The sequence below is a fragment of the Ambystoma mexicanum genome, chromosome 1p (assembly GCF_040938575.1).
Source record: "Ambystoma mexicanum isolate Mex_15411 chromosome 1p, UKY_AmexF1_1, whole genome shotgun sequence".
NCBI lineage: Eukaryota > Metazoa > Chordata > Amphibia > Caudata > Ambystomatidae > Ambystoma > Ambystoma mexicanum.
The window spans coordinates 788,811,323-788,837,451 of NC_090921.1; the positions used below are offsets into that span (position 1 = coordinate 788,811,323).

At 46.2% G+C, this 26,129-nt stretch overlaps 1 protein-coding gene across 12 annotated transcripts in view; it reads left to right on the top strand.

Annotated features, from left to right (window-relative positions):
• UBAP2L (ubiquitin associated protein 2 like) overlaps window positions 1-26,129 on the top strand; it is a 1,950,223-nt gene that overhangs the window by 716,534 nt on the left and 1,207,560 nt on the right. For all 12 annotated transcript variants that reach the window (XR_011304365.1, XR_011304368.1, XM_069651771.1 and 9 more), the window contains 2 exons: window positions 1,921-2,006; window positions 2,323-2,494. Coding sequence is in view for 10 of the 12 variants with exons in the window: in XM_069651771.1 (XP_069507872.1) it covers window positions 1,921-2,006; window positions 2,323-2,494 (258 nt within the window). In the remaining 2 variants the exon portion in view is untranslated. The remainder of the gene's footprint in view (window positions 1-1,920; window positions 2,007-2,322; window positions 2,495-26,129) is intronic.

Consider the following 26,129-nt stretch of genomic DNA (forward strand, 5'->3'; position numbering starts at 1 on the left):
AAAGACAAACCAGTTTTTCATTTCAGTGGCAGCGGGTAGAGAGGGAGACCCTGTCTCCAATACTACTATCTCAAGGTGGATTGTCAAATGCATCACACTCTGCTACACTTTTGCTAGGACCTTGAAACCTGAGACCATGTGCATTGTGATCTGATCACATGTAAAATGTACATAATGTATTTACTGTTTATAATATGTTACCCCCTATCGCTACATATAAAGAATGTATATAATGTAATTACTAGATATAACACATGATACCAACAATCTGTAACCTGTAACCAAGTTGTAAGTATTCTTGTTATTCTGCGCACCCAGCTACCCAAGGGTTTTCTGGTGCCCTATAAATAAACAAACCAACAAGAGAGAACTGCCCTTCAAGCCTAGAGCACACTCTACTTGAGGCACAGGGGCTTCCATAGCATTAATTGCAAATATTCCCTTTGAGTCCATTAGCAAGGCGGCAACCTGGAGTTCTGTACACACCTTTACAAAACACTATTGCCTAGACACTCACTCTAGGTCTGATTCTCAGGTGGGACAAGCAGTACTAAGACATCTTTTCCCTACTGTTCCTTCTCACAACCCACCTCCAACTCTGGGTACTGCTCGCTAGTCTATGCAAAGCATGTTATTCTAAGCAGATTAACGAGCATCAGAAGACATGCATTACTCACTGTAAGCATTTCTGATATTTGTATCTGCTTAGATGGAAGGAACATGGACGTTTACTGCTTTTTTCTCTTTTCTGTACTCACTCGTGATAGTCATACGGCTCCCTGACAGCAGAAAAAATACAATCAGAGGGACCTTGTCGCGCAAGGGATTTTGGGTACACTACAAGTCACGTTAGGGATAGTGTTACAGGCACGCCTATGTCAACATCCCCTTTAGATTCTCGAAAGACAAGATGTAATACTCCGCGGTGACCACTGGATATTAGACTATATGCATAGCATGTGAATCTAAGCAGATGCAATCATCAAATACTTTTACGGTAAGTAATGCATGTCTTAGTGTTGTAATACTTCTACCTTTTAGTCATTTTTCATAGCGTTGTTTATACATTCTAAGTGTAGTTTGTGACTCCCAGTGTGTGTAGTCATTGTGGACCATTTAAAAACTCACCACCTCCTGAGACTTGGCCTAGACCTCTCGTCACTGCTACCTTGAACTGGTTTGGCTACAGCTCTCAGTGATGTCCCTGTCATACTACAGATTGGCCTTGTATACATCTGTCCCCCAGGCCAGAGCTTAGAAAATCAGTCCTAACAGCTGTTATGCTGCAGGCTCAAGTACTGCCCCTTTCCTGGGACAACAGCCAAGCAATCTGGAGGCATTTGAACTGTGGGCTAGTATTACAATAGTCACTATGGTCAATAACTTGCATTTTACTCACTGTAATGACTATTATTCTCATCCCCTTTGCTCTGTGCACTCCTCACTTCCTACTAAGTTTCCTCGTTTGCATTAATATGCATAGGACTGGCTGTTGGAATTTGTGTGTTCCATGGAGCGATATTCGGCTGTGTTCACTCTGATGTAAATGCATGAAACAAGCGCAAAACTGCCGAGTTTTTTAAAGTAGCTTTTCTTTCTACAAATTTGGTTGGGGTGCCCTTCCTCTAACCTCAATTTTTTAGAAATCGTCTCTTCATGATTTTTTTTTTCGCGTTTAAGAGTAAAAGGTACTTTAATGTATTCATACCTTCGAAAAGTGGGCCATGTGTTTGAATTGGTCTGCTTGTAGAGATCTCTAATCTTAAGACCTTCTGTCATGTTGGAATATAGTTTATGGAAAAATGTACAGTAACTTAGTGAGTAGTTTAATTTCTTAACACAAAGGATGTATTCATACCACCTTGTTTGTTCCCAAAATAATTTCTACCCTTGTTACTGATGTTCCACGCTTTATTATAGCTTTCAGAGACGAAAATCTTTACTGCTTCCAGTGTATCCTCGGCACCTCTGCCAACTGAGAATGTAACCATCACGGCGGGACAGAGGTGAGCAACAGTTGAAAAGTGAACAAATAGGACAGATGTAGATTGTTTTGGTTTGTATTTATTAAAGAGTGCCAGTGAGGGTGACTGACCTCAACTATGTGACGCATGCTAAAAACTATTTTCTTCGGTTTGATGATGCAGTAACCTGAGCAGGTGGTGTGGGGACTGAGTTAACAGGCCAAAAGACCTAATTCCCAGGTATGGGGGATGTGGAAGGGGTCTGGCTTAGGTTACTTCCAGTTGGTCTGTGGGAAACTCTTCATTTTAATGCTTCTGCTGAATAAAGATGTTTTTATTTTTAACTTTTCATTCCCAGGATTGACCTTGCTGTGTTGTTGGGAAAGCCTCCTGCTGCTTTGGAAAATGACACTGCAAACCTGGATTCCTCACAGAATACTTCAATATCCCAGCCTCTTGTGTTCAGCAATTCCAAGCAAAGTGCCATCACGCAGCAGACCTCCCCCAGCAGTTTCTCCCACCACAACATGGTAAATGTTGCTATTGATTGGGTTTCGGAGTTCTGGTGCTGTGTTCCTTGAGCGAGGGGTGGACTGGTGCATGGTCCTAAGCTGGGGAGGGATGGGGGGGGGGCTCACTGTCTAGCAGACTTGTATTGTTAGACTTTATTTGTAAAGTATTATGTACATTTGCATGCCTTTTTAGTGCTGGTTGGGTGGTGCGATAATGATCACTGCCCAGGATGGTTCTCCTTAGTTCTGTTCGCCCTCCTCAACTTTGTCGGCACATGCTGCCTCTGAAATACAGCCCTTGAAAGCACAGAGTATTGTGTTCCAGGATAATCTGGAAAAACAGATTTCGGGAGAAAGCCCATTTTATTCTACTTGTGGTATCCCCCTTTACTTTTTGCTGGCTTTTCTGGGTGCGTGACTTGGTTTGCTCCCAGCCAGTCTTAATCTCAATTCAGAGTTTTGTTCTGTGCTCTGTTTTAAGAGTCCTTATTACTCGTTAGGCTGGGGTTCCTCAAAGATTCTCCATCTCCTTGAGAGAGTGCACTCTTAGTTGTGTTTAGGCTGGTTGTGTCTTTTTGACCTTAATTGTTCCACTTGGTGGACTCCACTTTACCTGACTGGGCCCTTTTTGAACCACCCCCAACCCCCCACCCCCCTTCATCTCTTCAAGATGACAGTGATAATTTGCCACATAGACGTGAAGGGTCACGTGACTGCTAATATGAATTTCTAGAATGTGGCCTTTAGGCCGAATTCTTAGGAGGCCATCCTAGTTGTAGTGAACAGGGGATCTCTAAGAGGTATGCCAAAACCCAATCAAGGTAAACGTGGAGAAAGGTCCAGGCCATTCTCAGGATTGTGTGAATGGGGTCAAGGGCCCCCCCACAGAAACACAAATTCAATTTAGATGGTGTTAGGGAGAATTCACATTTCAAATGGATTGTGTCCTCCCACGTATTTCTATCTTTGATATTCGTATCGTCAGCTTTGCTGCTTCGGAGAAATAATTCCACACCAGAGGGCGCTGTGCTTGATGTGGCATAGATGTCCCTCGAGGGCTGCCGTAAGGTGTTGATATCATCAACAATGCAAATCGCTTGAGCCGTGCCCGTTGACTTCGGTTCCGTTTTTCCGAAAGCTTTGTTTCGAGTGTTCAACGGCACGCTTCAGTTTCGCTAGAAATGTCTGCATCTTCCAACCCTTCTACCCCAAAGTCTGGGTTTAAGAAAAATTCATGCCTGTGAGAAAAAGATGTACATCACCGACCCCTACCGATTCTGCCTGTGCTGCCTGGGTTCCGAACATCAGACCGATGACTGCAGCTCCCGTCAGGCCATGACAGGAAAAGCTCTCAGGGTGCGCTAAGGTAAACTGGAGGCATGGGGGTTAGGGGAGGGCTTCAAAGACCTCTTCGAAGAGGGATAAAAAGTCCAGGGAGTCTAGGGACTCGCCCCGGTGCAAAAAGTCGAAGAAGTCTCGATCGAGACAGCCTTCTTCTTCATCGAAGAAGGCATAGAAGAAACATCATAGGTCTCCCTATTCTTCTTCGTCTGATTCCTCTACTAAGATTGTCAGGTGCCCAACTAAAAATGATTCCTCCATAAAATGGGAGGCTTTCAGGAGTTAAATGTTGCATATATTCGAGTATGCGGCCTCAACCCTCTCGAAGGAGTTACGCAAAGACCATGACCCAGTTGATCAGTCAGAGGACAGAGGGAGGTCGAAGACTACCCCAAATTGGCGACTCGCTCTAGGTCCGGTGAAATCGTCTCGGGTATCATCTAGAGAACATAGCCCTTCTCCGATACCTCTAAATAAGAGCAAACCGTAGACAGAGACAAGCCTATCATTGCATAAATTGAAGGCAACAGCAAGTAAATCGGCGTTGGTGTTGAAACCTTTCTCGAAGGTTTCATCAACCCCATTGTCGAAGACCACGTCAACCCCATTAACGTTATAGACACTATTGCCGAAGACAGCGTTGACGCCATTAGCGTCGGCGCCTCGGAAGGTTACTTCGACCATTTCAAAGCCTCTGCCCAAAACGGAGAAGGCCAATAAGCCTATGACGAAAAATACTTTTCTGATGTTTATTAATCTGCTTAGAATCACATGCTGTGCATAGTCCAACATCCAGTGGTCACTGCAGAGTATTGCATTTTGTTTTTCGTAGTCGAAAAGGGGACATCGACAAGGCGTGTCTGTAACACTACCCCTATAGTGACGTGCAGTGTACCCACAATCACTCATGCGTCGAGGTCCCTCAGATTGTTTTTTTCCGCCCAGATATTGGTCGCCTTAACGCGGCGCTCAGCTCGTTCGAGAGAAATTGCAAAATATGTATTTGACCCTTTGGTTATTTCTTATATATTCTATCAGATTCCTCCTTCGACGGCGAAGCTGTTTCACCACCGATTAAGAACTTCGACTGCGGTGACTTAGACAGAGGCGATCCTTCGGCGCTGCCCAACACGTGGCCCGCCCTCAACGGCCTAAAACAGTAGGGAGAGTGGGGGTCGTGGGACATTTGTTTCTTCTAAGAATGCCTTTCTCTTTCACCCCCCTTTCCTTCGGGGTCGCTATCACTCTTAATTGTATCCTCAGCTATGGAGAGGACTACTTTTTAGATTTTGCCCACGCTGTAAGGGCAAATTCACATGGAAGGATAAGCACAAGCGGTGTAACCGTTGCTTACCCCTCGACCTCAACGAGGACGGCTGTTCGGCCTGTAAACTTCTTCGCCCAAAAGACTTTAAAGGACCGCAGGGTCAAGAGGTGGGCAGCCTACGCTATGTCTAGAGCTGATTCCTCACCCGCTGCCCCCGCGTGTGACAAGGACAGTGATAACCCGACCTCCGTTTCGGAGGTTGTAGACCTCTCTAGGGAGCGTACCTGCTCCTCAGCATCTGTCCCCGGCAACTTCGGATGAACACTCGGGCGACACTGACAAACACAGAAAACATAAACATAAGCACACAACCCATGGCCCTTCTTCGTCGAAGAAAGCCCTAGCGCCAATGGAGACGCCGGGCCTACCGGCGTCCTCCACCGACCGTAAGGGTCGCAAGGCCTCCCTGCCACCGCAGACGCGACTAGCGACTGGGCTACCTGCAGACAAGGGCGCTACCACCAAAACGCCAGGGGCCTCGTAAGAGTGCGGCTGTTGCCGAAAGAGACCCTGCACCACCCAACACGACGCCAGACGAACCCTCGATGGAGAAATGAATTGTCGAAAGCTTGGCTCGTATAGTTTCCACTGACGGCCAGAGACGGGCGGCGACTGATACGCCAAACCCCGCTTACAAGGCCAGGGAGACGCCGAGAATGCCGGAAGGGAGGCGGGGACCGCTCCTGCATTTGAAGGAAGGCCCTAGCCTACGATAAGGTTTCTCAGAAGGCGAAGGGCGTTTATCCTCGACGCTATGGGACAGATCTAGACGGCTACAGGCGGAGGAGCTTCCCTTTATGCCTCCAGACCGTTCAGGGTTACCACATTGAACATTTGAGGGATTCCAATCATGTATGGACAAGCTGGATAGATTTATGTCCACTCCTGAACATAAAACACCCAAGAGGGCAAGAGAGGTAGTTCATGAGGACCCCAGGGCTAAATATCCTAGACTATTTAACCCCCTTCAAGAGGAGGCTTATACTTATGACCTCACTGAAGAAGACTCACTTTCAAGAGGATGAGGAGTTCTTGGATAGTTAAGACCAACGGAACCTCGAAGGTTTTGAGGAAAACCCTGACATGGGTGGGGGGGGGCTTCGAAGACCCCCCCCCCCCCCCAGATGAAGGTGGCTCACAGCCTTGGCAGTCCCGAACAGCGTCTACAGACCCTGAGATCCTGAACCTTTCCCCTCCTCAAACCACACCGGTCAGGAACCCGTCACCTATAGATGACCAACCCACTTTCAGCGCGCTACTACACAAAGCAGCATCACACTTTGAAATTGAGACTGGGGAAATTACTCCCAATATTGATTTTGTAGAAAAAATCATTAAGGAAGAACCTCCCACTAGCCATACTCTTCCCCTCTTCGCCTCATTTAAGAGATGAATCATCCCATCGCTGTCTACAGTTGCGTTGGTTAGAGGGGTCAACCCAACAATTTAAAAACTGTTTGCTCCCTCTCCATCTGACCCATTATACATTAAGGGTCACTCAATACCAAATTCCTTGGTAGTAACTACCACAATTAAAAGGGCAGGGGTTCCGCTATCAACTAGCAAAGCACTCCCGGACAAGGAAGGAAAGAAACTCTACGCCCCGGGTAAGAGAATTACAGCCTCGGCAGCTTTTTCCACCAGAATTGCCAATAATAACTTGCTAGCCCAATGGGGGAAGTTACGCCAAGACCTCGGAAATCTCTGAGCCCTTACGAACTCGCTTGTTAACCACTGTAACGGAAGGAACTCTGGTTAACCAGAGCATCATTAAAAACACACTTGATGCTTTGATGCTGCAGAAGCGGCTGGCCGTTCTTCAGTCCAGGGGATACTTCTGAAGCGTCATGTCTGGCTCTGGAACTTTTAAGCCAGAGACCCAGGCGTCACTCATAAACAAACCAATCGAGGATTCTAACCTCTTTGGGAAAGCGGACGACGCACTGGAGACCACTAAGGATTTCGTAACCCTAAAGACTTTACACCAGATCTCAAGGCCTCCCAATAAGCGAGGATTCGGCAACAAACGCTTTTTTTGAGGCCAACGTCAACAACTGCAGTACACTGCAGGCAACTGGCCCTCGACTCGGGGAAAGCAGTGACAGATACACTCAAAGAGGACAACGCCAAGGCAAGGGTAGTGATCAGGGCCCCACTCACAGAGGTTCCCCGGCTACCAACACCAAATGACCCGAATGTTCGGGTCCCCTCCCATGCATCGCTGGTCGGGGGCCGGTTAACATATTTCCTACCAGCATGGGAGAGAATAACATCCGACCGCTGGGTATTGTCAACTATAGCCCGCGGTTACTGCGTAGAATTCAGTCGGTCCCCCACGTACAGACCCCCAAGGGGACGCCGCCTATCAACGGAGCACCTCTCCATCCTTCTTCAAGAAGTGGAACTGCTGCTACTAAAAGGAGCAATAGAGGTCGTGCCTCTATCAAATGTAACGGAAGGTATTTATTCAGTGTACTTCCTTGTACCAAAAAAGGACTTAACCATGCGCCCTGTATTATATCTGCGCCCAGCAAACAAATTTGTCAAACCTCAAAAATTTCGTATGGTGACCTTACAGGAAGTAATCCCCCCTGCTTTCACAGGGAGATTACATGACAACACTGGACATGAAAGATGCATACTTTCATATTTTAATGTTGCCGGCACACAGAAAATACCTTAGGTTCATGATAGAGGGCAAACACTACCAGTTCAGAGTGCTACCCTTCGGCATAGCGTCCGCACCAATTGTATTCACGAAAGTACTTGCAGTGGCAGCGGCCCACCTGCGCAGGTTGTCCATCCCAGTATACCCTTACCTCGATGATTGGCTCATAACCGGGGATTCTTACGAGACATGCTGCTCAAATACCCAAAAGACTGTAGACCTTTTGTTCCAACTGGGCTTCTCCATCAACGAGAAGTCCAGCCTAGACCCCAGCCAGATCAAACAATTCCTAGGGGCTCTAATTCGAACAAAGGACGGCCTCGTCTTCCCCTCTAACGAGAGGGTCCAAAATATGCTGTTTCAGATCCCTCAATGTGGCCGGTCGAGAGGTGACGGTACGCAAAGCAATGCGTTTGCTAGGAATGATGGCGTCATGTATATATTTGGTACGTCGCGCGCGCCTGTGCATACCCTAATGCAAGAATGGCTCAACAGTCAGTGGTGTCAGGCCAGCGGACAATGGGACGATCTAGTGGTGGTCTCGCAGGCCTTGGTTCTCTCGCTACGGTGATGGTCGAAGGAAAACCTTGTAATAGGGAAACCATTCGCCACCCCCGCAGTGTAAGCCACTCTAACCACAGACGCATCCCTCACAGGATGGGGGGGGGGGCTCACCTATCCCATCAAACTGCACGTGGAGTTTGGACTCAGAGCGTAGCGTCCAAACACATAAACTTGCTGGAACTGCTAGCAGTCTTCAAAGCACTGAAGACTTTCCAGGCGCACCGGCAAGGGAAGACAGTCCTCAGAGAGCACCACAGCCATGTACTACCTGAACAAACAAGGGGGCACTCTCCTGGACTATGCAATCTGTCCCAGAACATCTGGAAGTGGGCTCTCAAACACATGTTCCTGTTGTCACAACATGTACCAGGGGAACTCAATCTGCTAGCAGACGAACTCAGCAGAGACTTCCCCCTGCCCGCAGAGTACGAATGGCGGTTACGAGAAGACCTTGTCTTTGATGTTTTCACACAATGTGGATTCCCAGAAATAGATCTGTTCGCAACTCCCAATGCCAAGATTACGGTCTCTAGATGACATGGTCAGGGAATTTTGTTTACACTTTTCCCCCGACTCAACTTCTCAACAAAATAGTGCACAAGATGCACCAGGAACCAGTCGCCATGATACTAGTGGACCGATGTGGGCCCGGCAGCCATGGTTCGCTCACCTGATGGAGCTGTCTTTATCTCCACCGGTGAAACTACCCTGCCCGTACAAGAGGCTGTCGCAGGACGCTACACCCATGCCCACAGACCATGAACTTAGCTTCCTGGCTCCTGAGGTCATAGAATTTGGACATTTACAGCTCCCTCAAAGATTCTTAGGGAGGCTAGAAAACCTACCACTCGTTACTGCTATTCTAGCAAGTGGAAGAGATTCGTCATCTAGTGTAGAGGTAAGAGCATCAACCCCGTTGACTGCTCTCCCACACAAATTGTTCTTTACGCGACTCACTTATTAGACTTAGGATTGGTCTTTAATTCTATTAAAGTTCATCTAGCTGCACTTTCCGCATACACCACTTCTCAAAACAGTGTCATGGTGGAAAGTCCCAGTTATTAAAGCCTTCATGGAGGGAGTAAAGAGGATACACCCCCCTATAGCCAAGCCAGCTACCGGATGGGACCTAAATGTGGTACTTACCAGGCTTATGGGCTCACCCTTGGAACCCATGTACAAAGCATCCCTTAAGAACCTCACTCTTAAAACTGCTTTCTTAATAGCTATCACCTCCATTAGGAGAGTGAGTGAACTACAAGCGCTCTCTCTACTAGACCCCTTCGTAACAGTTCACAAGGATAAGGTGGTTCTACGCACACATCCTAGGTTTGCACCAAAATGAATTTCTAAATTCCATGTCAACCAGTCAATAGAACTACCAACGTTCTTTCAAAGCCCTTCAAATTTTGAAGAAAAGAGCTTGCATATACTGGATGTGCGCAGAGCCATCATGTTTTATATGGAAAGAACTAGACCTCTGAGAAAGACTAATCAGTTCTTTGTCTCGGTGGCAGCAGGAAGAGAAGGAGATGCCGTTTCAAAATCCACTATATCTAGATGGATTGTCCAATGCATCACTCCGTTTCTCTCTTGCTAAGAGAGAACTACCCTTCAAGCCAAGAGCACATTCTACTCGAGGCACTGGGGCTTCCATAGCATTCATTGCAAATGTCCCTCTCGAGTCTATTTGCAAAGCGGCAATCTGGAGTTCTGTACTCACCTTTACAAAACACTACTGTCTAGATACCCACTCTAGATCTGAATCCCAGGTGGGACAAGCAGTATTAAGACATCTTTTTTCTACTGTTCCTTCTCACAACCCACCTCCAACTCCGGGTACTGCTGGCTAGTCTGTGCACAGCATGTGATTCTAATCAGATTAACAAACGTCAGAAGACAATGCATTACTTACCGTAAAAGCATTTCTGATGGTTGTATCTGCTTAGATTCACATGCGCCCACCCTTAGTCCCTGCTCGGATGGAAGGAACATAGACATCCTTTATCTCTCTTTTCTGTACTCACTCGTGTCTAATGGGCTCCCTCAGGGCAGAAAAAATACAGAGGGATCTCGACGCGTGAGGGATTGTGGGTACACTGCACGTCACTATAGGGATAGTGTTACAGACATGCCTTGTCGACATCCCCTTTTCGACTACGAAAAACAAAATGCAATACTCCGCAGTGACCACTGGATGTCGGACTATGCACAACATGTGATTCTAAACAGATACAACCATCAGAAATGCTTTTACGGTAAGTAATGCATCGTCATTCAAATCTATGGCCTCAATTTATGAGGAAGAGCAAGCCTCTGGGGAGGATTCTCCCCCATTTGGTTTGGTTTAGTTTATGGTTCCCAAAATGTTCCTGAGGAACTTATCGATCAAGAATCCAAGATATCTGATCTTTGATTGCCTACAGTCAGCTAGTGGCATAGTCACTTCGCCAGAGCTCAAATTTGGCAGACCTGATCTGGCTGAACATGCAGATTCTACATACAAGAATATCATGAATCGGGTCATTGAATTCATGGGCTGGAGCAGAAATTCTCCTACCTATGAACAAGACGATATGGCGGATATTCTGAATCAAGGCCCTCAGAAGGACCCAGCATTACCTTTTCATGCTACCCTTCAGAGGAAGGTCATGGCAAACTGTGAAACCTCTGAATCTGGTCCTGCTGTAAATAGGAACTTTGCCAGAAAATATAGGCCTTCTAGCATTGATCTGGACTATTTTACCAAGCACCCTACACCTGAAAGCTTGGTGGTTCAGGCAACCACATGGACCAGGCAGTCTGCTTACCCCTCTATTGCCCCGGATAGCGACGACAAGAAATTACTCATGTTCTTTTGGAAGAATTATTCTTTATTTATTTTGCCTGGGCTCTCTTCGGGCAGTATGGCCTTAAAATCGGCTAAAGTTACTTGTACCCGTTCACGATTTACTTACACCCTGTGGGACTGTTAGCATGGCGGCTCAGCACATTCTGGAAGGCGAGGAAAGACTGCTTCCTTGCTTCAGTGAAGAATGGAAAGGAGGCAATGGGAGTGCCTCCAGTCAGGACTGGACACTGCTGACGGTATCAGCAGGTGCATGGCTTCTAGCACCGTACTAAGCAGGTTTGAATGGTTGAGGAAGTCGGGCTTTGCACCGGATGTGCAAGCCAGATACTCAATATATCCTTTGACGGCTTGTGGTTGTTTGGCAGCAAGGCGGATTAGAGTCGGGAGAAGCTGCAGACCTCCAAGGCGGCGGCTAAGTCACTTAGTGCCTCCATACATCAACCTCCACAACAATCCTATTCAGGCTCATCTTCCTGGAGAGGTCGTCCTTTTCGTTTCCTTTCCTCATTTGGAAGGGGAAGGAGAAGAGGACAGGCTGGACAAAGATTCCCTTGCGGTGGATGAGGAAGGGGTGCTAGATCAGCCCCAGCAGTTGCAACTGTACCCTCAGCCGCCGCTGCTGCAGCTACCTCTAAGCCATTTTGCGACCTAGACCCACCAGACCCAAGTGGGAGGCAGAATCTCTCAGCATTTGAACAAATGGTAGGGCATTACTTCAGATGCTTGGGCACTGGAAACAGTAGCCCAAAGTTACTGCCTTCCTTTTCAAAAAAGGCCTCAATATCATCCACTGGGAACCAACTCTGTCAATTTTAACCCTGCTAGAGAAAGGTGCAATAGAACATGTACCTGTTGCGGAGAGGAACAAGGTTTGGTATTCCCCCCTACTTTCTCATTCACAAGGAGGACGGAGGAGTGATGCCCATCTTGAACTTGAGAATTTTGAACAAATTCCTCAGTAAGGACAGGTTCAAGATGGTAACACTTTCTTAGATCCTTCAGGCTCTCCAACTCCAAGACTGGTTGGTATCATTGGACCTTCAGGATGCTTACTTTGATGTGCCAATTAATCTGAAGCAAAGGAAGTACCTGAGGTTTGCGGTTCTCACCATCAGTTTCGAATTCTGCCATTCGGGCTGTCCTCCGCCTGAGGGTTTTTCACCAAGCAGATGGCGGTAGTGGCAGCAAGTCTCAGGAGAGGAGGTCGGGGGGGATTCACCTGGACGACCAGTTGATCAGGGCTCATTCACCCGAGCAAGCGCAGTAACATCTCAGCATCGCCTGACACTCCCTAAACCGACTGGGCTTCTACTTCAATTGCAAGAAGTCCCATATGATACCATTCCAAAGACTCCATTTCATCAGAGCAGGCTTGGATTCTTCCTTGGGGAAAGCCGCGCCTCCCGAGGTGAGAGCTCAACACATAAAGCAGATGGTAGCAAAATTTCAGAATGACCAACATCTTCCGGCCTTTGTTGATATTGCTTTGCCCGATTGAGAATGAGATCCCTTCAATGGGCTCATCGGGGCTCAATGGTACCAATTTTCAGGGAATATGTCGGATCAACGGCAACTTCCGAGCAGAGTTGCTCAAGACCTGATTTGGTGGGCTGCGAGGACAACATTCTCAAGGGAGAATCTTTAAAGCAACCATGGCCAGAGATAACGGTAGTGATGGACGCCTCTCTCAAGGGGTGGAGAGCCCGCACCAACGAACTAACAATCAGCGGTCGTTGGTCTCCATCACAGTCCAAACTACACATCAACCTTTTGGAGCTGAGGGCAATCTGACTAGCGCTGAAGGCCTTCCTGCCCTCTGTACGGGGAAAGAATGTCCTGATATTGACTGACAACACAGTGGCCATGTACCACCTGAACAAGAGGTGGTGTAGGGTCACTACCATTGTGCAAAGAGGCAATGCATCTCTGGTTCTGGGCAATTCCAGAAGGAATCTGTTGGCAGTTCACATAGCCGGAGAGCAGAACGCGGCAGCGGACGCTTTGAGCAGGCAGAGCACCGTCTCCCATGAGTGGGAACTAGCTCAGGTAGTCCTTCAAGAGATCTTCACCCTTTGGGGAACCCCTCAAGTGGATCTGCTCATGACAGAGATCAATCGGAAGTGCAAACAGTATTGCTCAAGGGAATTTCCTCTTGAGGGGAGCTCTAGGAGACACATTCGTAGTGAACTGGGAATTTCCACTTCTCTACGAGTTTCCTACAGTCCCCGTCATTCCTTAGGAGGTTGAGAAAGTTAGGGAAATCCATGAGCCTTATTGCTCCGGATTGGGCCAGGAGGACATGGTGTAAAGACTGGAGGGGGGTGTCTGTACTCCTGCTCTCTATATGGCAGAGTGGAAGCACAGGACACTCCAGCCAAGAATCTCTATTCGGTAGCATTGGGCGAGCAATCGAGGCTTAAGCTCTCAGGAGGTTCTTTAGTACGGTGTAGTCCCCAAGCACCCACAAAGTTATGTCCACACACTGTTAGTGATAAGCCTTTATATATATGTCTTTGGTTATGTACACATAAAATAATACCCTGTGTGCTCAACATAATCTAAAATGGTAAATATATACAGTTTCTATGTGGTACCACAATTACTCTTTGATTCCTTTAAAATGCATCCACTGTACTCAGTTCAAATGTCATACAAATCAGTTAAAGTGAACAAACAATAGACATTGGAGGAAAGCAGGTTGGTTAAAACAATAGGCAGAATACTGGCCCCCTACCACTAGGCACAGTTCTGTATGAGGACCCCCCCACCCCAACCTGGGCAACCTCTAAAATAAAAATGTAATACAAGCCCAGTCCATATATTGTTTAAATGAGTCTTATTTCCCTCTAAATAGTTCTACAACCCCAATGTACCTGGAATAGCAGAGCTCTGATGTCGAGTCGTCAATGGATCCTTCTTGAGCGGCTCCCTTTAAGGCAGGAGCCACGGATCGTTGAGATCCCATGAGGAAATGGTGAACAAAGGTATCGAGGGAGCATCTTCAGTCCTGGCGGTGCTCATCGACGATCGGTCATGGATGTCCTGCGAAGATGAAGCGTGCTGTGCTCCTCGGCGACGATAGTTCGTTCCCTCAAAGAGTTACTGAAGAACTTTGGCCCAGCAAGCGTGTCAAGTCGTCGGCGTCTCTGCGGTCTTCAGATGACGGGAACCCCAATGGCGGATGCTCCTCTGCACGTCAGCGGCCTCGACTTACTGCGGTGGGACAAAGCGGTCGGCGGTGCTGACGAGTACGTCCTTGAATTCAGTGTCTTAATGGAGTATTGCGGCTCCAGTTGTCGGCGGCTCAGCGTCAATTGGTTATTGCTTCTGGGCAACACAGCTTCAACGGGCCTCCGGCGGTTATAGCAGACCTGCAATCCCTGGTTGACGACGGATGGCTGTTCGGTGCTTCTCGTCATTCTCCTCAGCGGTCCCTGTCTCCAGTTGAGTCTTTCGAAGGCTGACGTACAGGGCGATTCGGCGAAGGTTAGCGGTGCACGATGGTCCCTCGTAGCTTGGGAAGAGGTCTCCTAGCCAGGTCCTCTCTTGGATCAGTTTCGATGGCACGGCAGCTTTTGGATTGCAGTTAAGGTAAGAGTGGTCAACCTTATTCTTCAGGCTCGGCTTCGAGATCAAGTATCAGTTTCAACTTCAGAACAATTTCTAGCATTGAGAGGCCCCCATATATGCTGTTCTCTCATTCACTCTGATGGGTCACACTCAGACAACCAATCACTCACAAGGGCAGCCAGTCAGGCTCACTGTGCATTCAGGTCATTCTCCTCCCTCTCAGACACTCAAAATAAGGAATGTGTATTGGGACAAGTACCCAGCCATTCAGCACTCCACACTGCATTCATACCAGTTTCGGCAGGGCTGTCTCAGTCATTGTATTGCAAACCAGAAATCAGACACCTAGAACATGAAGTGCATATTGGTCACACACTCCATTCACCCAGGTCCCACCCACAGGGTGCACCCACATCATACAGTCGGTGGGAAGGCTCCAGCCATATATGCAACGTCCACCCAACAGCCAGTCGGGGGGAATGGATAGAGTCGGGGCTACCCATGACTTTGGGGGAAAAAAAAGGTAACGGGCAATAGAAAGCAAGAGGCCACAGGGGCCATCTTGTCTTCTATCCGGTATCAACTGATTCCAATGGCAGGGCCTGGGTATCCCAAAATGGAGGATACTTGGAGCACCTGTCAAATTCAGCATGGAGCTGCCACCAGCCCATACCCTGCTCTGTGGGCCACACACAGGTGCCCAAAAACATACACTAGGGGTACAGGGATGTACCCCTACCCATGGGTGTCCCAAGGGTCTGTACACCAAACCAAAAAGTGGAAGAGCTGCACTGCCAGGAGTTCCACATGGACTCCTGTGCAGGAAACAATACAGAAAACACATGAAAAGGACTACAGAACAAGGACAGGGAGGCCCTGTCCCTCTAATGCATTTCCAGCATCACACATGGTACCCAGACCTTCTGGACCTGTCCATCTGCCCTCCAATACGTCTTCCAAAAAGAGAGGATCTTCTCTCGCAAGAGGAAGGTTGGGTTCTTCATCCAGAGGTCAAGACACTCTGCCTTCTCGCATGGTTTCCGAGAGCCTGAGGTATAAGGCTTGGGACCTCCCAGATGACGTAATGGAGATCTTGCTTTCGGCCAGAAGGCCAGCAACCAAATCCTTGTACCGGTGTCGTTGGAATATGGAATAAGTTCAGTAACTGGTGCAAAGGTAAGAGTTTGGATCCATTCCAATGTGGCACACCTACAGTGCTTTATTTCCTGTTGCATTTAGCCCGTTTGGGGCTCCAGATTGGAACGATAAAAAGATAGCTGGCTGCCTTTTCCATTTTTAAGCGTTCCTCTGAAGAGGTCTCTTATTTCAAGGTACCATTGATTGTGGATTTTCTATAGGATCTCACTAACATTTACCCTCTAGTCCCTTTTCATGTGCCCATTTAATACTTAAATTTGGTATTAAAATTTCTGACATGCATTCCATTCGAGCCATTACATTCATGTCCTCTATGGCTCCTTACATTAAAAACTCTCCTGGTGCCTCGAACCACAGCCCGCAGGGTGAGTGAGTTGCAGGCTCTTTCTTGTAAGCCTCCTTAACTGTTTTCCATAAGGATATCCTTAAATTCAATCCATCATTCCTTCCTAAGGTCTCTGATTTTCATTTGTCTCAAAAGATAACACTGCCAACTTTTTATCCTCCCCCCTCATGCAGGAAAGGAGGAAGAAAGGCTTCACAGGCTAGACCTAAAAAGACCTCTAAGCTTTTATGTCAAGAGTTGCTAAATTTCGATAAATTGACCTACTGTTCATTGGCCACAAATTGGGCCTGGCAGTAAACAGACTGTATCCAGATGGATAATTTTAGCAATGGGAGAATATTATAGATTGGCAGGTAAAGATCCACCAGATGGGCTAAGGGACCATTCCACTAGGGGCATGGCAACTTCTGCGGCTCTGCAAAGGGGTGTCCCGAGAAACGATATCTGTGCAGCGGCCACCTGGTAGTCTATGCATACGTTCGTAAAGCATTACTGTTTGGACTCGACGTCACCTCAAGGAGGTCATTTTGCAAAGGCAGTTCTTTATACAGTCCATGATTAAATTAATTGGTGCACCCTCTTCAAAATTGACACTGCTTTGGGAGTCTATCAAAGATGAGGAATACGTGGGAGGACACAATGCATTTGAAGAACAAGATACTTGCCCCTTGTAATGTTCTTTCGACTGGATGTTCCTCCCACGTATTCCTCATCGCCCCTCCCAGCCTACCCCGCCATACAATTAAGTGCTTTATACTCCGTGTTTTCTGAGAGCTGCAGTCTTTGGGTGCGCCTAGTCAATCACTCAATTGATGGGAACAAAAAAACAGAACTGTAGCCAACGGGCGCAGCTCGAGCTATTTGTATTGCTGATGACGTTGACACCCTACGGCAGACCTCGAGGGACCTCGACGCCACGACATCGAGCACATCGCCCTCTGGTGTGGAATTTAGTTTTTTCCCTATCAGCCAAGCAGACGATACAAATATCAGATGAGGAATACGTGGGAGGAACATCCAGTCGAAAGAACGTTACCAGGGGTAAGTAACTTGTTCTTCTGTGCTAATTCCCTTCAACCTTAGAGGCCCCCAGCTCTTTAGCTGGACTTTAGGACTTTTATTTTTATTTTAACCCTGAAGTAAGTGAGACCTTTTTCTCCCCTCTTGGGTTTTGACCTGATTTGGATTGTTTCCACCGTTTTTGGAGTCTGACAAACTTCATAGGCATCTACTTTTTGTATGGTGTCACACAGCATCTTCAGTGTAGTGTCACAGAGAAATCCTTTAGATTTCTCATAAGGTTTAAATACCTTTTCTTGTGTGAACTTCTCTTTTCAAGAACAGTGAAGTGAAATTGACTTTACTTGCCCTTTCTTTTTGCAGGTCCAGCACACGCCATCTTATGTAGAGTGCTCGTCGGAGAGGGAGGGGGGGTTACCTAGTAGCCCCTTAATCTACATTCTCATGTAAAACATTTTATGTTACCCTGCCTAATTTAAATGGCTGGTGACATTGGTTTGTTTTCTACCATTGTGCTTTGCTACCACAGGCTGAACACTCAGCTGCAGTACTTCACCCATTGGTGATGATTTCATAAAAATGGCCCGGTCGGTTTTTTTCGCGATTTTCTTTTTGCAATGTCTTTCTTGGGTTTTACTCTGTGCGTCGAGGCAGATTTTAGCTCTTTGTTCGTTTTGCCTTTGGATGCTTCAGCGCTGAAGCCTGCCTCTGGCTCCATTGTGTCTGGAAAGGTAGGATGTGTGAGAGGTTCCCAAAACTCCCCTGTCCTTTGTCCCTAGGAATGCCTGAATGAAACCAGTCCTGATTGGCTGGCTGTCATTTCAAAACATCCACCCTGCTGTGTGACAGCCTAGGCTGTGCTTGAATGGGAGAAATCTACTTTAAAGGCTAGGGTTTTGGGGCTAGCGGCAGAGTCGACCACTGAGAGGAATACCCGACAAAGAAACCGTGAACAAAGCTTGCTGCATCTTCCTGGACCTTTGAAGTGCCTGGTGAAACCATGCTGCTGTGGTGAAACTCCTTTTTAATTTGACAGAGAAGCTCCGGAAGGGATGACTTCTCCCCTTGGGTTAGTGGGACCAACTAACCCCGAGACGAACTCCATTGGAACATCCTCCCCGACGGGCTGTACTACTTTGCTGCTGCAACAACAGAGTGCCAGGGGTCAAGAAATCCATAGAGTGCAACGTCTGCAATCCGGCTATAAGCTCCAGGAGTCTCCTAAGGACCCTCCAGAAACAGGACGACCAGAGCTTGAGTCCCCTCGCCAAAGTGCAGGACCCCTGGAGTGAAGGAAGCCCAACCGGTATCAGAGATCCGCTCCAGTGCTGTTTACTAAGCACTGAAACCACAATTCGTCCCAGAACCGAAAAGAGCCCCTAGCTGCTGACGACCTCCCAAGTACCGCTGCAGGAGCCCTCCAGACATTCTCCGTCTTGTCCCCACGACTGAGGCTCAGGAACACCAGGTCTGCACCGCTGTAGCAAGACAGAATCCAACTGGACCACTCTTCTTCAAACCAGAGATACTGTTTAGACTTGGCATACTTACCTCATTGCCGTTTAGCTGTGCTCTTCACAGTTGGGAATTGCAGTGGCTTACCGTCAGAGTCGTTTCCAACTCTTTGCACAGGCTTAACAGCTTTTGACCCTGCAAGAAATGTTTCTATGTGCAAGACTTTAATTCTAAGAAGTGCCTCAGCTCCGTAAACTGTGCTTCAATTGATTTTGGCTGTCCTGGCTCACTACAGACTCTTCTAGCCCATTGACATTGTTTGTTCCTCATAAGTGGTAGCTTTGTTAAGGATTTCAATCAGGCGACACACACCTTGGTCTCGGCCTAGTATGTAGCGCACAACTGAGATGCTTTTCTCCTCATCTTATACAGATTCAATTTAAGATGGTACACAACTCGTATCACAACCCCTTTCCAAATACCTTGGGTCACAATGGACCATGAACCAGGCTGGTTGGTAAAATGCAATATTTACTTATTTCAAAATTCAAAATAAAACATACGATTTAATATGGGGCAGCAATCAGCAACGGGGTGATAATTACAATAAGAATGTAAGCAATGCACTACTTGGTTTAACCTTCTAGTGGAACATATACAACACACAAGGGAATAGGAACACTTTTTGATTTAGGAAGGATAGCACCCAAGTTAGGATTTCCCCCTGCAATGTTCCCTCAAGCCACAAATAATTGAATTCTGAATGGATAGAAAGACATAGCAGGTAATCGAGAATAAGGGGCAGAAACCGGAATCCAAATCTGACCTTCCCTCACCAAATAAGAGTGGAAATCGGATTTTAAACCCCTTGCAATGTTATGAAATGACACTCGGAAAGGCACAAATAATGTGTGGTTAAAACTTTAAGGTAAATGCAATTTCTCACAAAAACAATGCCTAGAAACTAACCATCACAAGCAATGGATTACCGAGAGCATATAATTCGGAAATAAATAGAAAATTTAAAACATGGTGCAGCCAAATGACACGTGTAAAAGTTGCATTTTCTTAATCTCCCGTTTTCTTTGGGCTGGGGGATAGATGTATATCACAGGTACAACAGAGAGGTGAAAACAGGTCTCTAGCTGGTGAATTGAGTTATATGGAAGATATGAAAAGGTGTGCTTTGAGCAAAATTAAGCCGTGAAATGGGAAAGGAAATCAGTTGTGACAAGAACAGTTTTGCTCTAATAAACTATAGAGTATTCAGACTGGACCACCAAAGATGGACACAGTAAGATCCAAGGTTGATTCGCTAATTCAACCCTGTCACCCCAGCACCCAACCCTGACGGAAACCAGTCCAATCACTCGAAATAGGACTAAGGGTTTAGGATTACACAAAACAAAATGGAAAAGAGTTGGCGCTAGCACTTTATGAAGTCACGGGCAGGTTGCACAGATAATTCTAACAGTTTTTAACAAGTTATCAGGATGGCTTAGAGAGTGGGATAAGGACAAATGCAAGACAACAAAATAGGTTATGGGTTTCTATGGGGTAGGGATTATACTCAGTCCACTTTTAACTTTGGGATTTTTGGACCGTCAACAGGTTCTGGTCACCACACGGCTGCGTGCCTGGCAAAAGAAAACAGCTGGGCCGTTCTGGTCACCGGATGGCAAGGGCAGCGGAATGGCAATTGTGGTCACTGGATACTAAAGGACCGCTGGATTGCAGCGGCCATGCAGTTAGTGAGCAGCAAGCCAGTCTGATTCAGGATGCTTCCCAAAAGAATACCACAGCTTCCCATTTTTAGTGGGAGATTAGTGGGTTTTCAGAATTGAGGCCTTGCAGGGAATAGGATAGGCAATGCTTGGGTTTTGCAGTGGGCCCTGCTGTAGGGTCAACAATGCTTTGGCCTTGTTGTTGGGATCTGGAATCTGTATGGAGCAGATCAGGAACGCAGCACATGAACTCCTGGAAGAGTTTGTCTAGAGTCTTGTCAGGGACTCTTATTGGACTATATTGCTGGCCAGCCTTAACTAAACACGCCTCTAAGCAACTGGATTGGACAATCAATGTTGGCTGCCTCCCCGAAGATCTAACTCAGTTTAGGAGGTTGCATTTTATGGTGTAAAAAGACTTCCCACAGACCTTTTTTTGCCAAAAATCAGTCATAACAGAATGTACATATTTGTACATTTTCAGCACCTTAATAAATTACATAATCAGTTTACATATTTTATGTAGAGCATAGCAGTCAAATCCGAGACATTGTTTTGTCCATTTAATACTTAATAGTAATTTTGAGTATGAAAGTTTCGGCCTAAAATTACGTAACTTTATACACATGTGTGGATGATCATAAGGGATGCAAGTATAAAAATTTGCATTGGCAACATGGATGCTTTTCTTGTAATCCGCAATACATTGCCATTTTTATTCCCAAGGTGTCAATGAATTCTACCATGTCTTCAATGAAAGCTCATAAAATCAAATTTAAACTAATATTTTTGCATTTTTACAAAGCCTTGCTCCAGAGATAGAATTCTTTAAAGTTTATTTATGAAATGGTCTCTGGAAGCAAATGGCAATAGTCTGTCACTGGACCATTTTTTTTTCTTCAGCTGCCCCAACTGTCTTCCTTCAGAGAAAGGTGGAGGTTTCAGCGTAATTGCAGGTTTATTGCCCCTTCCCCCACATCACACTTCCTTTAAATGGGAGCTCCATTGTCTGGGGTTTCAGCCCAGGTAGATTCTTTCCAACCTAGTAAATATCATTGGGATGTTAGTCTCTGCTGAGAGTTTTTATGGTGGTTCCCTTCCAATCGGGGAAGCCTTGGCTATGCCATCTGGAATAACCCGTGTTTTTTTTTTTTAGAGTTTGCAGACTCCAGCCCAGGTGGTTCAAAACCTTTTATTTTCTTATTTGGGGTCCTGAGGTAAAACAAACTGTGGAATGAAATAGCCCATGTGTGTATTATCACCAGCAACAAAGCCCCTTCACTTTGCTAAATAAGGCAAGTCTTCATTTAACAGTTTACTTTTAAACAGGCATTTTTCTCCTTCAGTTTGCAGAACCCATTTTTATACACGTGTGGTGAAAAGCAGGCATTTAATTTTAATTTCGGTTTTGCATCCCCCTCAGATGCCCACACTGTGTTGCAGCTATAGTTATTTTCTTGAATGCAGGGGTATTGGCTGAAGCACAGATGCATTGAAACCGACATGGCTCAGATAGCTAGAGTTCCTTTGAACCACTGAGCTTTGATACTTTATGATAAAATTAACACGCTTTCCCGTGCGGGAAAAGTGAAGCTCCTTGTTGATTTTTCTCAGAGTTGCTTTGACAGGGCCTGCCATTCAGGGGTCATGCTTGGTTTTGCTGAAGCACACTGGGGATATGAATGGGCATGGTCGGGGCCTTATTAATCACAGTGGTTTAAGGAAGAACAGATGGCAATAGCGTCAGAACAGCATTTTTGTAAAGGTGAAAAAGTTTCCTTTTTAATGGGGACTTTGGTCTAGCAGCAAAACGGTGCTGCTTTTTCACTTTCTTATGTATATGTAAAAACTCACTGGCAAGCTCCCTTGGTGTGTCCCCTTGTTGCATCCTGCCCACTATGTTCTTGGAAAGATGGTGCAGGCATCTTTTTGTTGCTGCAAAACGCAGTTTTGAGGCAATGGTGCTCACTGGAACCAGCGCAACCATTTCGCTGTTTCTGTTGAAGCGCAGCTTGGTTTTGGATAAATTCTGTTCAGTGGGTCAATGCAGCCCACAGCTTGTTTTAAACTGTTACTGCAGGGAAAGGCTAGCCTAGATTTCATTGGTAGATGTGTCCTTGCATATATGCTTCCTTCAACCTTTCCTTTCTGCATCCCCAATCTGCAAAATAGAACTAGTGTGATATATAAATCCTATTATTGTCCTTGTGACGGAAGTCACCTCAGGGTGTAGGAATTGTGTAAGAAGCATATACAAAGATTATCCACTAACGTGTTCTGATTCTGAAAAGTATATTTTGATTGTTACATGAATTGCCCTTTTAAAGAACGCTTATTTTAAAATGTGCATTTATAACAAACCTTGAGCGCAAGTGTTACTTGGCTACTTGTATTTACGGATTTCATTTGTACAGCTCTACAGCTCACATGGAAGAGAGTTAAGATCATGGTCTTTGGTTGATTATTTTCTGGGAGCTCTCTGCGATTGCCATTTTCTGTTCTTTCTCTTATTGCACCCTGATTCATGCGGGCTGTTGGCGCACTACAAGTGCAAATAACAATTTCATTTTCCCCTCTTGAGATAGGCCTGGCTGCTCAGTCACACTACCAACTTGTGTAGTACAGACCTATACCAAAATGTGGATTACCTAATACCAAGGAGATAAGTGTTGTGTAGTCTCACAGTGTGACTGCACCAATTCTTACCTAACCGATAGGAAGGTATACAAATTCAGTATTCTAGGCCTTAAACACGCACACAAAAATTGAAATGGGTGATATTGTACAACACTCCAATATTTCTGAGGCTTGTGGATCTGCTTAGAATCGCATGCGTTGCGTAGTCCAACATTTAGTGGTTGGTGCAGAGTATTACATGATTTATTTTCGATGGGATGTTGAGTGGAATTTTTTTACTTCTGGAGATTGTCTTACATTATTCCAGTAATAATAATCTTGCTGTCTTTCGAAATGTAGAATTACCCTATTTAAATTCTGTTCCACATGTAACAAGTTTCTGGGGAAAAGACACAAATGTAGTCTAACCATTGTCCAATCGATCACCAGAAAGACAAATGCTGGTAGTTTAAGCTTTTTAAGTCTGAAACACTGCAAGATCAGCCTTTGAAACCCTGGGCGCCTTTCGCGATGCAAGTTGAGGCATCTAGGGAACACACCGCGGGTACAGAGCCACAACGCGACCACCCCCGCTTTGAATCCGAAGCAGAAGAGATTTCAGATTGTGAAACTGAAGATTTGCAAGGGCAATTTCCAGGTCCGACTGGAAGGCGCCACCTGCTTATGGAAGCCTGCCCTGCCTACAATGCCAAATAAATTAAACCAGTCCAAAGTAACACTTTGTTGCATTCCGAAGGGGAGCCAAGCAAATTGAAGCACGTTGAAAGAGCAATACATCTTTCTCCCTGAAGAACCTTTTCCTTACTTTAGCCACAAGTTTTGGAGTCCTTGGCGGAACGGGCTACCTCAACGCCTACCGGGGTTAGTCGAACAACAAACCTTTGCATCCATTGCTTTTCTCGATGTAAGTTAAAAAGGCTAAATCCATGCAGACCTTCTCAGCAAGGATAATGCAAATAAACCAAATTTGCATGTGCCAAAAATGCCCATTTTGGTGCATGTCAGAGGGAAGGGGCGGGGGGTAGCAGTCCACATGCATCCAAGCTAGCTGTTCTGTATCTGACACTCAACAGACTCAAGAACAAGTAGGGGTAGAGGTTGCTTTTTCACCTCAGGGCTCACCCTACAGTTCATCAGTGGAATGGACAAAACAAAGATTTGATGTTACTATGAATAAAGTGTCCTCATTCATGTCGTTTTTACAGAACCATCCACTGAAAAAACAAACCAGATGCCCAAGAAAAGGAGGTACCATTAAAATGTTCAAGGATTTGAACCCACTGTAACTGTCGGGGAGGTTTATCATAGTTTTATTTACTCCCTTCTCCTAGTAAGACCACCCCCTCCCCCGCACATTTTGCTGGACTTCTGTACCTTTTTCTTTCTATCCTGAATGAGGGGAGCATTTTTCCCCCCTCATTGATTTTTATTTGCTCTCGCTTTGGAACTCTGTTTTGTGTGTTACCTTTACTATGGAGTCTCCATATCCCTTTAAATGAACCTTTCTAACTTTTGCAGCACACAGCACTCTACATGCAGTGTTGCTGGGAACCCCTTGGGTTCTCATTTGAGATGATTTCACTATCCTTAACAACTACTGTTCTTAAGGATAGAGGGATACTTTGTATCCTAACCAATACTTTATCCCATTAAAAAAAAAGCACTCAACACCTTATGTGGACTGCTAAGGGGGTACCTAGTTGTTTGGTACATTTCTCTAAAGTCCAACTGGGGTTAGACTTTATAAGACTTCTCTCTTGATTTCAGGGTCCTAACTTCTAATCTAGGCCTGGTAGAGTGGCAGAGCAGCCAGGCTTCTTAGTATGAGGAATGTGTGCTGTAAATCAGTACAAAGAACTCCGAACATGCATCGATCCAAGGAAACAATTATATCAAAAATGATTTTATATATGACAAGGCACACAACAACTCCATAGGCATCGTCTTTTCATTTGTGTCACACAGCACCCTCAGTGCAGTGTCACAGGGAAACCTTTTCAGGCTTCCCCAAGGTTTAAATACCTTCTGTGGGATAAACTACGGTTTCCCAGAGCAAGTAAAGTGAAACTGACTTTACTAGTCTTTTTAAATTCGTAGACCCAGCACACCCTATTTTACAATAGAGTGCTGGAGGGGTTACTTAGTATCCCCTGTGTCTAGATACTCATGTAGCAGTCAAATGCTACCCTTTCCTCTCAGAATGGCTAGTGGCAGTGGTTTTACAACGAGCTATCATGATTTTTCCCGACCGCGAACAACGGTAGCGTTAAATCGCGGGAACCATGTATTTCTTTGTGTAAAGGTCCTTCTAGGGTTTTACTCTGCGTGCCAAACCAGGTTTGGGTCCTTTGTTCATTCGCCTTTGGCAGCCTCCAGAAGTGAAGACCACCTCTGGTGCCAGAGTGTCTGGGGTGGGCTGGAAGTGAGGGAGGTGCCCGAAACTCCCTGTGCTTAGTCTCCTAGGAGAGGTAAATGCACTCTGTGGCGATTGGCTGGCTGACTGTCTGGCAAGGACAGCTATCCTGCTGGGTGAGTGACAGCTAGACTGGAATGAATGGGAGCAAACTGAATAAAAGGCAAGTCTCTTGGCTTGGAAGACAGTCGACCACTGGTACTAAAGAACCGAAGAGGAGCTTGACGAGGACGGCTGCTGCAACTCCTGGACCGTTGGTTTGCATGTTGAAGCCCTGCTGCAGGTCCGAATTGCTAAATTCATCTCGACAAAGGCCCTGCAAGGACGACTTCTCCCCTTCAGTTTGTGGGACCAATCAACTCGACACTAAGCCACCTGGATACCATTCTCAGAGCCGGTTGTATTTGCAGTGCTGCAGGAAACCGATAACCAGGGAGAGGGACACCAGCTAGTGTGCTTGACTACAGCTACCGGAATTTAAGTTTTGCTAGTTGCCAGCTTTGTGACCAGTTCCAGTGTAGTGCAGGAGTCCCCTGACGTCCCCCCTCTTGTCCCCGCGACTGAGGCACAGGAACAGCG